The sequence below is a fragment of the Netta rufina genome, assembly GCF_964035555.1.
Source record: "Netta rufina genome assembly, chromosome: 18".
Lineage (NCBI taxonomy): Eukaryota > Metazoa > Chordata > Aves > Anseriformes > Anatidae > Netta > Netta rufina.
The window spans coordinates 9,202,912-9,217,962 of record NC_140142.1 but is presented as its reverse complement, the minus strand read 5'-3'; the positions used below and the strand labels follow the sequence as shown (position 1 = coordinate 9,217,962).

The window sequence follows — 15,051 nt, the reverse complement described above, 5'->3', positions numbered from 1 at the left end:
CCCTCCCAAGGCAGTCCTGGAAGGAGCTGGGACAAGATCTTGGTTCCACAGGAGCCAGTAACTTGGATTCCCACCTGCCATTGTGCTTTGTGCTCCTCTGGGTTCATGGAGATGGGCTTTTGTTGAGCTGAGGACTCTCCTGTGATGGGCCTGGAAGCAGTCAGAGCAGGGCATGAACTGAATTGTTCATCCTGACATCATTTCCTTGGGCCTTTATTTTGTTTGCAGATGTGCTTCTTATCACACAGACTAACACAATCCAGCAAGAACATAATCCTCTGGAGGCATCTGCATATGGAGGTCATATATGTATGATTGTGGTATTATATAAGATATGACAGCAGAGAACTCAAATTGCTCTTCAGAAATGCATCACGGTTAGGCGAAAAGCTGTGCTGTTGCACGGGCCATGGCTTCCTTCAGGGCCAGCATCACAGCCTTGTTTCTAAGACTGTAGATGAATGGGTTTAAGAATGGGTACAGGACAGTGTTCAGCAAAGCTACAATGCTGTTGGTCTTCAAAGAAACATGTCCTGATGAGGGTGCGTAGAGAGCAATGCAGCTTCCATAGACAACGGCCAAGGTGGTGAGGTGGGAAGAGCATGTAGCAAAAGCTTTTCTCCTTGCAGAGGCTGCTGGCATTTGTAGGATACAGAAGAAGATACTTGTGTAAGATGCCAGAGTTAGAAACAAGGAAGACAGCACAATAAACAATAAGAAAACCGCATCTGTTTTCCAAAGCAGGGTGACATCAGAGCAGGACAGTTGGAATAAGGGGGTGTTGTCACAAAAAAAATGCTGGATCTTGTTCAAACCACAGAAAGTGAGCTTGGAGAGCAGCACCAGGCGGTAAATCAAGAATGTGAAGCCCATGACCCAAACAGCAGCAACCAGGTGGATACAGAGCTGATGCTTCATGATGGCAGCATACCGCAAAGGCTGGCAGATGGCAACATAACGGTGAAAGGACATGACAACAAGGAGAACAAACTCTGCAGCACCCAGGGCAAAATAAAAGGAGGACTGGGCAAAGCAGCCACCTACTGAGATTGTTCTCCTGCCAGAGCTCAGAATCACCAACAGTTTGGTGCTTGTGCAGGATGTAAACCAGATTTCCAGGAATGCCAGATTGCCAATGAAATAGTACATGGGGGTTTGCAGGCGGTTATCCATACACACCAGGAAAATAATGGCTGCATTCCCCATCACTGTTGTCAGGTACATGAGTAGAAGGACCAGGCAAAGAAATAACTGTAGCTTCTGATCAAGCCCTGAGAAGCCTTTAAGGATGAATTCAGTAACGACAGTTCCATTGCCTACTCTCATGCCCAATTTCCATTCATCCTGCTGAGGCAGGAACATGACAAATATACAAGTCCAATAATTTCATGGCCTAGACAGAAGGCTATCTCCTTCCTTCTCTATTTTCTTCTTGACGGCTTCCTATACAATAGAGACTGACTTTTCTGTTTTACATATCAGGCAGAATCCTCTGAGAATTTCTTGTCTTCTTTCCAACTTTGTCCATCAGCCACAAATGATTCTCAAGAACACAAGACTAACAAGGTGTTGTTAGCGATTGCACCCTGTTCCTGGGAAAGTCCATGTTCACTCAGAACAATCGCAAACATCCATCATAACAATGTTTTAAAAGGAAATCTCATGTCCTGAACAAATACTTTCTATTACATAGGAGATAAACCATCAGTTCAAATATGTACATTGAAAGTTATTCTCTCTCCTCTTCAGTACTTGCCTTTTTGGACTAGCAGCAGCTGAGGATCCCTTGATTTCAAATTAAGAGAATTTCAAGTACCTCTTTTGTAATGTCCTGCTTTCTTCTACATCATCTTCCTTTGCTTCTTTAGGAATGAGGGAATACCAGTAGTAAGTGTAGTTTGCCTTTTTTAGTACTGTAAATTAAGGCCAAAATTCATTGTGGTCCCACCAGATCAGTGGAAATGGATCTGTCACACAATCTCATCTGACCTCATTCTGTGTGGAAATGCAGTTGTTTCTGCAGTTGGTCTTCTCTCTTACTATCAAACGTCCTCACCTAAATGCCTTATGTTTCCGAGAGGTGTAAAAATCTTGTCATCTTTAAAAGTTTAAGGACAGTCCTTGTTGTATGAAGAATAAATGTCTAAAAAAAGCAAAGTGCCAAGTACTACTGTGTAGGTTTGTATTTCAGTTGTCTAAAAGTCACATCCTTCAGGTTGAGAAATTTAACTTACTCCCATCCCGTCAATGCTGAGAGAGAGAAGAGCATCTGAAAGAGATTCCTCACCTTTGTTTGTCATGACAGTTCTAGGCTGGGACGACCCAGCCATGAGCACTTTCTCTTGTCTCCACTGACTGTTGGGGGAGCCTCGGGAGAACAAGTTCTCACAGGCACCAGGAGTGAAGTAGATTAAACTCATTACTCAAGTCTCTGATGATTTTAGTAAATTACTCCCTTCTGTAAATCAAACTACTCCTCTAACAGGAAAATAAGCAAAACTAAAACAAAAACCACAAGAGAAACTTGTTCAGCAAAGACAGACATTTTCTCCTTCACCTTTCCCTATGTGTTTAGACATAGAAAGGATCAGAGCAGATGACTGCAAAAAGAGAACAACTCCTCTAAATCCAAAGGTGGGGAAGGAGATGATGGATTCAAGGCAGTGAAGTAGTTTCTGTGTGGGCTGTATTGTCCCCTCAGGACTTGTCCCAGAGCAGAATGGGTGCACTTAGGCAGTAAAATGGTAAACTCAGAAGTGGGGAGTACAACCATGTTTGCATGGACATTTCAGTCTGGGGTTTGGGCTGGTCTTAGACTCCAAATGCCCTGCCTTGCTCTTTGCCTCTAGACTGGCAAAGAGGAATCTGTGCACTGGCTTCATCTGGAAAACTTGTTCAGATTTATCCATTGGCAGTAATTGTTTTAGCTGAAGATTGGCCTGGTCACCAACAGCAATATGTTGTGGTTTAGACCTGACAGGCAACTAAGCACTGAGGGGATCTGGTCAAGGACCATTTCCCCTGCAACGAGGGTAAATAATCATGGGAGGCAGTGATGGGAAACAAGTCTGGTCAGTCACATTAATCATAAGATCACAAAAACATAGAAAGATTTGGTTTCAAAGGCACCTTAAACATCACCTAGTTCCAACTGCCCTGCTGTAGCCAGGGGCACCTTCCACCAGACCAGGTTGCTCAAACCCCATTAAGCCTGGCCTTGAACACTTCCAGGGATGGGGCACCCACAATTTCTCTGATCAGTCTGTTACAGTGCCTCACCACCCTCAGAGAAATCAATTTCTTCTGAATATCCAGTCTAAAACTACCCTCTCTTAGTTTAAAAGCTACCTCTGTTCTGAATGGAAATGCAGAAAGGGAAGACACACTGGGCACAGTTGTTTGTGCTGCTTCTTCTGCTGCTAAGACCAAGAGTTATGCATCTCAGTCTGTCTCGGGAGCCTCACACTGAAATGTAGGTGCACGGGGTTCACATCCAATCCTGATATATGACCTCCTCATCCTTGTGGAGATGGTCAAAGAAGAGGAGCAGTCATTTGTAAGCACCCAGCAAAGAAGTGCACAGCATCTGTCCCAGTCCTTGTCTTTTATACTTTCTGCAGCTACGGAAATGGGGGACAGTCACCTTAGAGGCCTATATCGTGCTTTTCTGATCCATGCAGAATTTTCAGATAACCAAGGGCATCAGAAATGGCCCCAGAAACTAATGTCTGGGATATCCCATCTATTTTTATTCACAAGCTCTCATCTGCATGGTATCTCTCCTCCAGCTGGACCCCTCTCTTCACATCTAATTCCTTTTCCAAGGAGCCCCCAGTGGGCTGCATCAGCTCAGTACTTTGGCAACTTGGTTGTCCATGTTGCACCTGGACTATTGCCCATGGTGGGGATTGGGAGAATTTCCTTTCCTCTTCTTGTCTCACACCTGGCTTTCTCATCTGGAAGAAATCTCAGCTGATGGCTTCAGAAGAATTTTGTCTCTCTGTGAAACTCCAGAGAAATATCCTCATCAATCAAAGTGTTCATCGAGCAAGGATCTGTGTGGGTTGTGTTTGTTGAAAGTTGAGAAGCAGACAGTCCTGGAATTGTGATCACTGGTGGGCTAAAGCAGCCCTGTGTTTCAGTTCTCCTCTGTGCTGAGGAAGGACGCTGCCATCTGACACTGAGCAAACCAGAACCTTGGTAAGGAAGCCTCTGAGACATGGGGTAGAGAAAGGAGTAAAAGTTTTATTTAATCACACCTGGAATTTGATTGAAGGCACTTGATTTGATTAAGGTACGCATTAAAGGTGATGTTTATATTTTTTGTGTGTTTTTGGGGTATTGTTTGATATGTTACAAGAAAGATGCATGATATTGTTCAATATACAAGAAAAACATGTTAATATATATATGCTAATATATATAGGGTAAACATGGTAATATATATATTATGTTTATTCCTTGATCTTATAGGACATTCTAAGGAAAGTAAGAGGGATTTGGGACAAGGGAACTACAAGATGCAATGACAGACTTCAGTGGAGAAGTCTGATGTCAGGAGAAGTAATGCAAGTCCTAGGAGATCAATGAGAGAAATGGTGGAAGATTGGGAGTTGATGGTCAAGATTGTCTGTACAGTGTCAAACTTCTACCTCTCCAGACCTCCTTAAGAGACTCTTAGGCCTTTCTGTGTCTTAATAAGCCCAAGGTATAGTTGCTGACAAGTTTATCAGCTTCAGCCCCTTAGAGCAGACTGATGAGATCTCTCAGAAAGCCAAAGTCAGAAGCCAAACCCCAAAGTCCTTCAAAGCACTGATTGGTCCCAATAAGGGCCATTTCTGAAAAAGCCCCATGGACACCTTAGAGCAGGCAAATGGAGGCCATCATTACAGGTAGGCCAAGGCCCTGTGCAGGTGGCTCTGAGCCTGAGAAAATGCTGGCTTTGTTTCATCAGGCAGAAAGGCCAAGGCCTCCTGCCAGCCCTGGGCAGAGAGGTCCTGTCCCTCACGTGTTGCTCTGGTCACTTCCTTGGGCAGTGGGTTGCGGGGTATGCAGTGCCAAGTAACACACATTGGTGTGATGCCTCCTGGCCTCCTTCAGGAGGTGCAAAGAGGAAATAAGGATCCAGTTGTATTGTTTTCTCACAGTACAGCATCTCCTCCAGGACCTTGGTGGCAGAGAAACCTGCCGTAGCCAAGGGGACAAGAACTTGGCTTTATTTCATAGAATCATAGAATATCCCGAGTTGGAAGGGACCCATAAGGATCATCAAGTCCCACTCCTGGCACTGCACAGGTCTAACCAACAGTTTAGACCATGTGAGTAAGTACACAGTACAATCTCTTCTTAAATTCAGACAGGCTTGGTGCAGTGACTACTTCACTGTGGAGCCTGTTCCAGTGTGCAACCACCCTCTCGGTGAAGAACCTCTTTCTGATGTCTAGCCTAAACTTCCCCTGCCTCAGCTTAACACCATTCCTGCGGGTCCCATCACTGGTGTTTACAGATAATAGGTCACCTGCCTCTCCACTCCCCCTCGTGAGGAAGATGTAGACAGCAATGAGGTCCCCCCTCAGCCTCCTCCTCTCCAGGCTGAACAGGCCCAGTGACCTCAGCTGCTCCTCATATGTCTTCCCTCTAGGCCCTTCACCATCTTTGTCGTCCTCCTCTGGACACTCTCCAACAGTTTAATGTCCTTTTTGTACTGTGGTGCAAAAACTGCACACAGTACTTGAGGTGAGGCTGCACCAGCACAGAGCAGTATGGAATTTGCAAGGTCTAGCCTTGCCTGTGCCCACTGTCCATCTCCACCACTGTCTTTCCTATGCTGTCCCACACCTGTCCCTGTTTCCCTTCAGGGAAACAGATTCTCTTTGAGTTGGTGGAACTCTTCAGAAAGTTTCTCCACAGCTGAGATGCAGGCCTGTAAGGAAGAGGAGAGACTTCCTTCATACTGCCGAAGTTGTTTAGCTACTTCGTCCGCTGTGGGTTCCTCATCATCTTTCCAGGCCATTATTGCCAATGAACTGGCATATGATGATGGTGCACTCTGTACAAACTTCCGCCACATGGGTCATGTACACCTGACTTCATCTGGATCTTTGGATGTTTGTCTGAGGTCTGAATCCTCATAAATCACTTCCCGTACGGCTAATTCCCTCAGGTACTGGATTCCCTTCTCCACAGTGGTCCACTTGCCTGGTAGACATAGAAGTTCTTCCTTGAAGGGATACCTTTCCCTCACAGCTGAGAGGAGACGCCTCCAGAGGCTGTGAGATTGTGCTCCATCTGCAATTGCTTTGTTAATGCCTGTGTCTCTAGCAAGGGATCCCAGTTGTCTGGCTTCCCTGCTGTCTAATTCCACACAATTGGCTCCAGTGTGCCAGCATCAGAGCAGCCAGGTGACAAGCTGCTCACCTATACAGCGACCAAAATCTTTTCGCACATCTTGTAGCTCACGCTTGTATAGGTTTTGGGTAGTTACTGTTGATTTTTCAGCATCCTCATCTTCCTCCTCTCTGAATGCAAACATTCATCTGGCTTTCCCATGTTGCTCCCATGTTGACATTTCCGTGGCTTCATTGATGTCTGTACCTGCTCCAATTGTGTCCTAAAAAACAAATCCCTGGACTCATAACAGATTCCCTTCAGGTAACTTCTGACATAGCACATCCCTTCCACTACCTTATCTTCCCTCTCTTCCCCACCCCACTACCCAAAGCTTCCCTTTGAGGCAGGTTTTTTCTCAGATGCTTTTTCCCATGACCAAGGAAAGTTCCAACAACTCAGAAACCATCCTTCACACAGGCATCCACACCCATCGGCCTTCCTGGGGCCTGTCAGCTGACCAGACACAAGAAACCTCACCATGATCTTCCAGGCCATGTGGCCTTCCTCACGGTATTTCAGCTCCTCAGATAGACACAACTAAGCTGCATGCCTGCTGCACCCCAGTCATGTACTTAGGCACAAGACATTTGACAACCCACAGCCAAGGCAGTTTCTGCATGGGCCTTTCAGGTACTTGGGCAGAGGGCATCACACAAGCACCATGCCGGACAGGTGCCTTCTGCTGGCCTGTGAGAGACACTGGGAGATGTGAGCCTAAAAGCCCATTTGGAGCCAGGAGATAAGGGTTGACCTGCTAGCTACTTCAGAAATATGGGACCTCCAAGTGCCTTGCCCAGCTGTGCTCCTGCTGCTGGCCTCTCAGCTCCAGAGGCAGAAGTGGCCTCACAGTACCCACCAAAACCGATTGCTTCCTGCTGCAGTCAGAGTTTCTAAGGCACAATCGACACCCTATAAGAACATCCAAACCCGGCACCCTCCTTGAGGCCCAGCAGCTAAGAAATGGAAGCAAGGTCGCCGTCATCCTCCAAGTCCATGCACCTCCTGATGGGCTTTCAGCTTCTCTGATGGACAGCAGACACCTGTGTGCAAGCTCTGTTAAGTACTAGGGTAGGACTGACCTTGAAATAAATATTTACACTAGTTTCATGTCAGTGCCTCCTCTGTTACATATGACAGCCACAATGATACAAGTATACACCAGCCATGTTTCTGAAGGTGGCACATCATGGCCTCAGTCAGAAGTGCCCTGACACCTGTTATAAATTAGACCACACAATTTACTGGTCTATTGAAATTATTTTATTAATCAAGTAAGCAGACACAAGCAAAACAGCGCTGGGCGGCTGGGGAGTCTCCGCTCCGCAACAGCACGCAACTTCCCCTTTCCAGTGTTGCTGTTTTATAGCATTGAAGTTCCGGCTTGTCGAGACTTGTCGAGACCTGTCGAGACCTGTTGACTTGTCGACTTGTCGAGACCTGTCCTGAGACTGCGCAGTCTGTTGCTGGGGGTCGTTATTCTTCCCCCAGTGATCATGCGTTGTGCTTGTGTTCAGGTGGGGGCAAAACAGGATGTCTTGCTTTGTCCCCTTGTTACAATGCCGTGAGTTGTGAAACCTTATCTCCTCAGTAGATTCTTTAAATTCTCAAGGACAATGAACAAACCCCTACTAATTTATCACAATCCCTCCTTTTTCTTTTTCTAACATATTTTGTTCATTGAATTTTTGCAATATCTGCTTGCTGAGCATCAAAGTTTCTGCGTTGTCCTCCTCCTGCTCAAGAGATTCATACTTAGCACGCACAAGCATAAGATGAGCAGCTTCTAATCGACTTTTCACAATTGCGATTACTTGGTTGAATATACATGGTCCAAAAGTCAGTGTTAATATAAGTAACAACAAGGGGGCCCTGCTATGGCTGATAGCAGGGTAGTAAGCTAAGGTGAGTAATTAAACCAGGATTCATACCAATTCTGACGAGCCTCATTTTCCCTTTTGCATTTTTCTAATCCTTCCCGCAATTTAGTCATTGTATCCCTTACCACCCCAGTATGATCTTTACCAGATGGTATTCAGCCACTGTGTGATGGGTATACATATACTCTTCAGTGTGGTATAGAATCCTTGGTATAATGACCACCTGTACACAAAAATCATGAGATGTGTTAAACAATTTTAAAGATAGGCAAGGAGTGTCTCCCAACAACGAACATACCCACCTAATGTTATTTGCAGGAATTAACCATTTGTGTGTTTGGAACACATTTTTTTTTTTTTTTTTCCAGTGGCATGGCACGGATCATTTTATCTCTTGGAACTGTGCCGATACATCTACCTTTTCCCGTAACTTGGGTCAAAGTTATCCCGATTTCCTGACCCCAATTGCACTTGGAAGAATTTGAATATGGGGGCTTAACACTTACACATAGCCAGTACCCTTCAGTTATCTCCTTGGGTACAACCCCTTTCTTTTTTCACAATGCTTGGAAGCAGTGTGGGAAAGGATAACTGTCAACTTATTAGAAAACACTGTAGTAGGTTGGGCAGTCCCAGGTATATTTACAGTCTGAACAACCAAACCTTCCCCTAGTAACTCTTTATTAGGCCCGACTACCTTGGAAGTCTCGGGTTTTCCCTTCTTTATTAGGATGAGTCCTCCCCTATCTGTTCCGTGTTCGTAAAATCTGACATTTTTCCTAGTACCCAGCTAGTATCGTCCGAGTTTGTTATATTTATATATAGAACCTTGCAAATTTCTTTATTTCCGTGGAAGGTTCCTGTATACCCTATACCATGCCCTCACCACCTGTAACGGGGATCCAATTGTCGGTTACAACTTTGCAGCCCATATCCCACTTGTAAGAATTTATCCCGACCAGCCCCGAGTGTCCAGTCTGTAGCAATGGTTTCACACCCCCGGTATGCAAAATAATACACGTTCAGGCATTTACAGTACCGCCTTCCCAGGTTAGAACTTGGGCAGAAATGAAATCCCACATATTCCCAGCATCAGGGCCTCGAGATCAGCTGACATAGTGTAGAAGTAAAGCTTTCCCCCCCCCCGATGTTATCTGGGTTGCAATAACCTGTTGATCTTCGAATCGACTTAAAGTCCATTTAAAAAGGTTGGTGGGGGTGGTGTTGAGTCGCTATGCAGGATGAAATCACTGCGAGAACCCCCAAATACCGATAGGAATGGCTGAGGCCCATGTCTTTCCCCACTTATTCACTCCTCTGCCTCACTCGTCAGTTGGGTTGCAGCCAACTACGAGGTTTTAGTTCTTCTCGGCAGCAGTAGTGTTCTTCAGGGGAGAGCCTCTACCTTAACCCACGGTACCTATCGAGTTCGTCGCAATGTGAGCTTCAGGTCTTTGTTTCCTGGAGCGATCTCCCACATCTTGTCACAGGTGGGTCCTTTAACACGGCTGGCATGTGTCCATCCTTTCTCCGCAGTCCAAATGGCTGTTTCTGTAGTAAGCAAAACAACATAGGGGTCTTCCCCATCGTGGCGTTAAAAAGAGTCTCTTTCAAAGTCTTAATTAGAATTGAGGGTGATCAAGTGGCAATTCCAAGTCATAGGGCATACCATATAGCTTTTCAAAAGGAGAAATTCCTACATCAGTTCTGGGCTGCATCCATATGTTTAACAGTGCAAGGGGTAAGCATTTTACCCAAGAAGCCTTAATTTCCAGCATAAGTTTTGTTAGTTGTTTCTTAATTTCACCATTCATTCGCTCTACCTTTCCAGAAGAGGAGGGGTGCCAGGGGCTGTGAAAATCCCACTCAATCTCTAAGGCCTGCTTTAATCCTTGCAGTAAAGCTTTACACTCATTCAGTCACGTGGTCAATTAGGACAAACAAGTAACTCAGTAAAGTCTACCTGTATACTTTGGAAAGGTCAAAGCCCTGGCTCCCGTCCCCCTCTAGATAGGTTACAGAAGACCTTTTTTATTTACCTTTTGACATATAGTACATCCTCTGCATGTGTGCTTCCCTAAAGTATATATTGCTACACAGACATGCTTTCTTAGAACAACATCACACATTGCTTGCACCTCCCAACGACTCTTCTGATGTAAAACAGTTAATACTTGCCTCATTATCACTTTATTCAGCATTTCTCTCCCATTGGGGAGTATCCATTTTCCTTAAAATGATCCACATATTTGTAACATTAATACCTCCTTGGGAGGTTGTAATTGCTCCAAAACCTTTTTAGAATTTACCCAAATAGATAGGTGGCCCCTGTAAACCCCTGAGGTAAAATTGTCCACCTATATTGTTGCTTCCACCCCCATTTCAGAGTCTTTCCAGTCAGAGGTGAATATACGTTTGCTCTCAGGGCCTGAGAGCACTCCATTAATAACACTGTTATTCCAGTCTAACAATTTACTATTTGAATGCCCAATTTCATCATCAAATCCCTTCCCAACAAGTTAGTTTCCGCCTTGGATACATACAATAATTGCCCAGTGATCATTTTATCCCCTGGTCTCAGCTTAGTATTCCCCAAAAGTGGCACTGTTATCCCAGTACCTTCTACCCCCATCACATTTAGGGTTTCATTAGTTAATTTAATCCCTGAAGCTTTACAAGTCAGTAATGCCTTAGCTGCCCCAGTGTATTGGGTTTGCTGGCAAGGTTTGGGGGGGGGTGTGAGGGGTGTGAGAGTGGGAAACTGCAGTGGCAGCCCCCGTGAGAAAAACCCAGAAACCTCCCCGTGGTAGATAAGGGACAATTTCATCTGGCCCCAAAGAGGCCCACTGCTGCCCAGAGCCAAGCCATGAGCAACACAGTCCGTGCCTCTGTGAGAGCACATCCACGAAAACAAACAGACAAAAAAACGAACAGAACCCTGCGGCTCAACAGCAGTTGGGAGAGCGAGAAACCCCCCCGCAGACACCAAAGTCAGTGCAGAAGGAGGGGGAGGAGGCGCTCCAGGCGCTGGAGCTGAAGCCCCCCTGCGGCTGCTGGAGAGGCCCCTGGTGGAGCAGGCTGTTCCCCCCCTCCCCGATGCTTGGGAAACTGAACAAACATCACAGCAAATATGCAAATATACCAAAACTTCTAGACTGTTACTTAGATAATGCCTACATCACCTTTCCCTGCTCATTCAATTTCAAACAGCTCTGTTAAATACTACATGCCACACCTTTAACACCTTCAGCAACCCTTTTAACACTTCCTTTATCTTTCTCCAGCCCGTACTTTTCTAATACCAACACCAAAGGCTCAGTCAGAGTCCAACTTAATTCCATACCTTTTCCCTCCAAGATACTGAAACAACATATCAATCAATATACCATATTTCATCCCATTTTCCTTCTTTCCACAAAAACAACATTAACTGTAATATGGTGTTATAATTAATAGTTCCATTTAGGGGCCACTCCGCTCCATCCTCTAGTTTATAAAGTGGCCACCATTGATTACAATATTTGATAAGAGTTCTTTTACTTTCTGTACCCTCTCACCCCACTATATCCCTCCAATGTGTTAGTATACACCCTAGGGGGCTTTTCCTCGGGATTTCTTTGCTTTGAACTTTTCCTATTGTAATCTACAGTGGTTAATATTCCACTGTTTTCCTAGAAGCTCTTTACTAGTCAATCCCAATCCCTCCAAAACTCACAATATATAGATACACAAATAAAATCAAACCACTGTAAATTAACTGCCTGTTGACAATTACACTGAGGACATTTAAACCTGATGAGCCGATAATATGCCTGGGCAAATTTTGTTCCCTTAGACATACACCTCAATGGCAGTTCTTATATTTACATATTTACATATTAACATATGAATAAAAGAATACTTTAACAAAAATGCCCGGGCTTTTATATATACAATATACAATGTACAGTTATTATTCCAGTTAGAATTATTCCTCAGCAGCTGCAAACACTATGCCAGTTGCCATTAAAGCTTGCTTACCGTCCTCCTGTTCTTTTCTTAAAATCTCGGACATCCCCAGAGTTAATGGGGATGGCCACATATTCCATTCCTGGCTGGGGTCCGCCCAATTGCTATTTCTCATAGGGGATATAATCCCTCCCTTAAAGCAGATTTCTGATTTCTTGCCCTGCTTCTGGTTACCGGCCCCTATGTTTCATGATCCGATTCCGATTCTCCTGGATTAGCTAATTCGGGGAGTCCATTAAGGACGGGAGCCGTTGGTGCGGGCGGTGGAATATAGGGCGGGGGTGGTGTCGGGACTTCTAAGTCCTTTCTCTTTTTATCCCGCCCTCCTTTTTCTTTTAGAGGATATAGATGCATCCTCGTATCTGAATTTATCCAGAGGTGCGCATATTCACTTTCTTCCAAACTAAAGGGCCCCTTAGAGTTAACATAAATATTGAGGGCTTGGCATACCCAATCCTCAAAGGAGCCGAACGGGGGCCAGAAAACGCTGTCCCCTTTGATGGGCTTGTTGCCCCACACTTCTATACAATAATAAATCATTTTAACTTTACTCTTTCCCCGCCTAGAAGGGGAATCATCCCAATTCTTAATCATTTGTCCTAACGGACTATCAGAAGGAACAGAGGGTATCCCTACAGCATTGGATCCCTCCCTCATGGGGCCAGAAGGCTTACTTTTCTTCTGTCCCATCTTCCGGAGCACCTTCACACACACACACACAACGCTTCCCCCTTTTCGTGGCCCAGTCCCTCGCGGGAGGTGGGAACCGCACTACCGAGGGGTCCGCACTCGCTTCGTCCGCACTTGGACGTCTCAAATGTCGTGCTCCGGGATACCCAACCCCAACCGAACGGAACACCGGCCTATACTTACCCACCCCGTGGGTCTTCGTTCGGGCTTCGTGCACAAAGGTTGCCTGGGGTTTACCGGTTTTATTTGCTTGTGTCTAATTTTGGGTTCGTCGGTGAAGGGTTTGATTGAAAGTAGTCCTAGCGAAGGCCGCTGAAATCAGCGGGGCGCCCCCTCCGAAGGTCTTTCAATCAGATTTGCCTTCATCCGAGTCACGGCACCAAATTGTTATAAATTAGACCACACAATTTACTGGTCTATTGAAATTATTTTATTAATCAAGTAAGCAGACACAAGCAAAACAGCGCTGGGCGGCTGGGGAGTCTCCGCTCCGCAACAGCACGCAACTTCCCCTTTCCAGTGTCGCTGTTTTATAGCATTGAAGTTCCGGCTTGTCGAGACTTGTCGAGACCTGTCGAGACCTGTTGACTTGTCGACTTGTCGAGACCTGTCCTGAGACTGCGCAGTCTGTTGTTGGGGGTCGTTATTCTTCCTCCAGTGATCATGCGTTGTGCTTGTGTTCAGGTGGGGGCAAAACAGGATGTCTTGCTTTGTCCCCTTGTTACAATGCCGTGAGTTGTGAAACCTTATCTCCTCAGTAGATTCTTTAAATTCTCAAGGACAATGAACAAACCCCTACTAATTTATCACAACACCCACCTGCAGAGCCATGGGCCTCCTGCTGCCTCCTGAGATCCTGAGGCACAGCTGACCTCAGCAGAAAATCCCCATCCATCTCCTCTTTGAGCCCTATGATCCGAGCAGATCCATGTCACCTCCTCCAAGACCAAGCAATTGCTGTAGGACCTCTCAAGCCCTTCTTAGCCTCATGGGGTGAAACCGCTTCAGTTTTGTGATAAGAGTGCAGGAATGAGGGATTTGAGGTTTTAGTTGCTCAGGTCAGGGTTTAGGAATTAGATCTTACCTTCTAGGTTAGGGGTTGAGCAGTGTCTTAGAGGGAGGCTTCGGTGTAGTGCTTTGGGTAGACAGTCAGTGTTTAGGGTATGAGCTAGATCTCTGGTTAGGGTTACATTATGTGCTTTGTTACAGGACAAGGGTTGGTGTTAAGGATGGCAATTTAATGCTAGCGATTAAGGGCTAGGGATGAGGGTAATCAATTGGTTAACACTAATGGTAATGGGTGATGTACTTGGGGCTCTTTGATAAAGGTAGGATTTGAATTTGGGGATTAGAGCAGTGGATTCCTTCCATGGTGAAGAATAGTAATTAGGGTAACACTAGGCTTTAATGTTCCTGGTTAGAAATATTACCAAGGCATAACCTGAATATTTTCCCAATGAGTATAGCAGAACCATCAGCCTTACCTGAACAATAGTCACTTCTTCAAAATCTTTCCTTTCTGTTAGCCAAGCCAATTTTCTCTCCCCCAACTCTCCCACCTTTATTCTTCCAGATTTCCCCTGACCTCCCCAAATGCGTCACCCTGTTGGAGGCAGCTTTTTGATGGCCTTTATGACCTAGGAGTCTCTGCCTCCCTACTGTTGGCCAGACAGGTATGGGACAGAACTGACATCACAGCCAGCATCCACAGGGCTGCAAGGAGCTGTTGTGCTCAGGAGGCCTCTTCCCAGCCCCTCTCCTCCTCCCCCCCGCCCCCCCCCCCAAAGGAGCAGTGGGTGCAGGGGATGCCCTGAACAATCCCTCAAGTTTGTTCATGATCTGGTAGGCCTGCCTACCAGCTCATGCTTCAGAAGGTCTTCCCCACATTGAAAGTCATGCTGCCTTTAGTTCCCGCAGGGAATCCTGAAGGGAATGGCTATCTCTGTGTGGAAAAGTGAATGAAGAAATGGCTATCTCTGTGTGGAAAAGTGAATGAAGAACTGAATATATATTTTAGGAAAATGTTGAGAACTCTTCAGAGAAGGAGTTAGTGTGAAAGTTATAATGACTACCATTGCTTTAGTTA

The 15,051-nt window shown here is 45.5% G+C and overlaps 1 protein-coding gene across 1 annotated transcript; it reads right to left on the bottom strand.

Moving 5' to 3' along the window:
- Positions 1 to 378: 378 nt before the first annotated feature.
- LOC311216406 (olfactory receptor 6E1-like) lies at positions 379 to 1,326 on the bottom strand (the record flags this gene model as incomplete). Its single annotated transcript, XM_084297946.1, has 1 exon — positions 379 to 1,326. One exon carries the CDS (start codon positions 1,324 to 1,326, stop codon positions 379 to 381), a length of 948 nt encoding a protein of 315 aa, XP_084154072.1.
- Between the last annotated feature and the right edge of the window lie 13,725 nt (positions 1,327 to 15,051).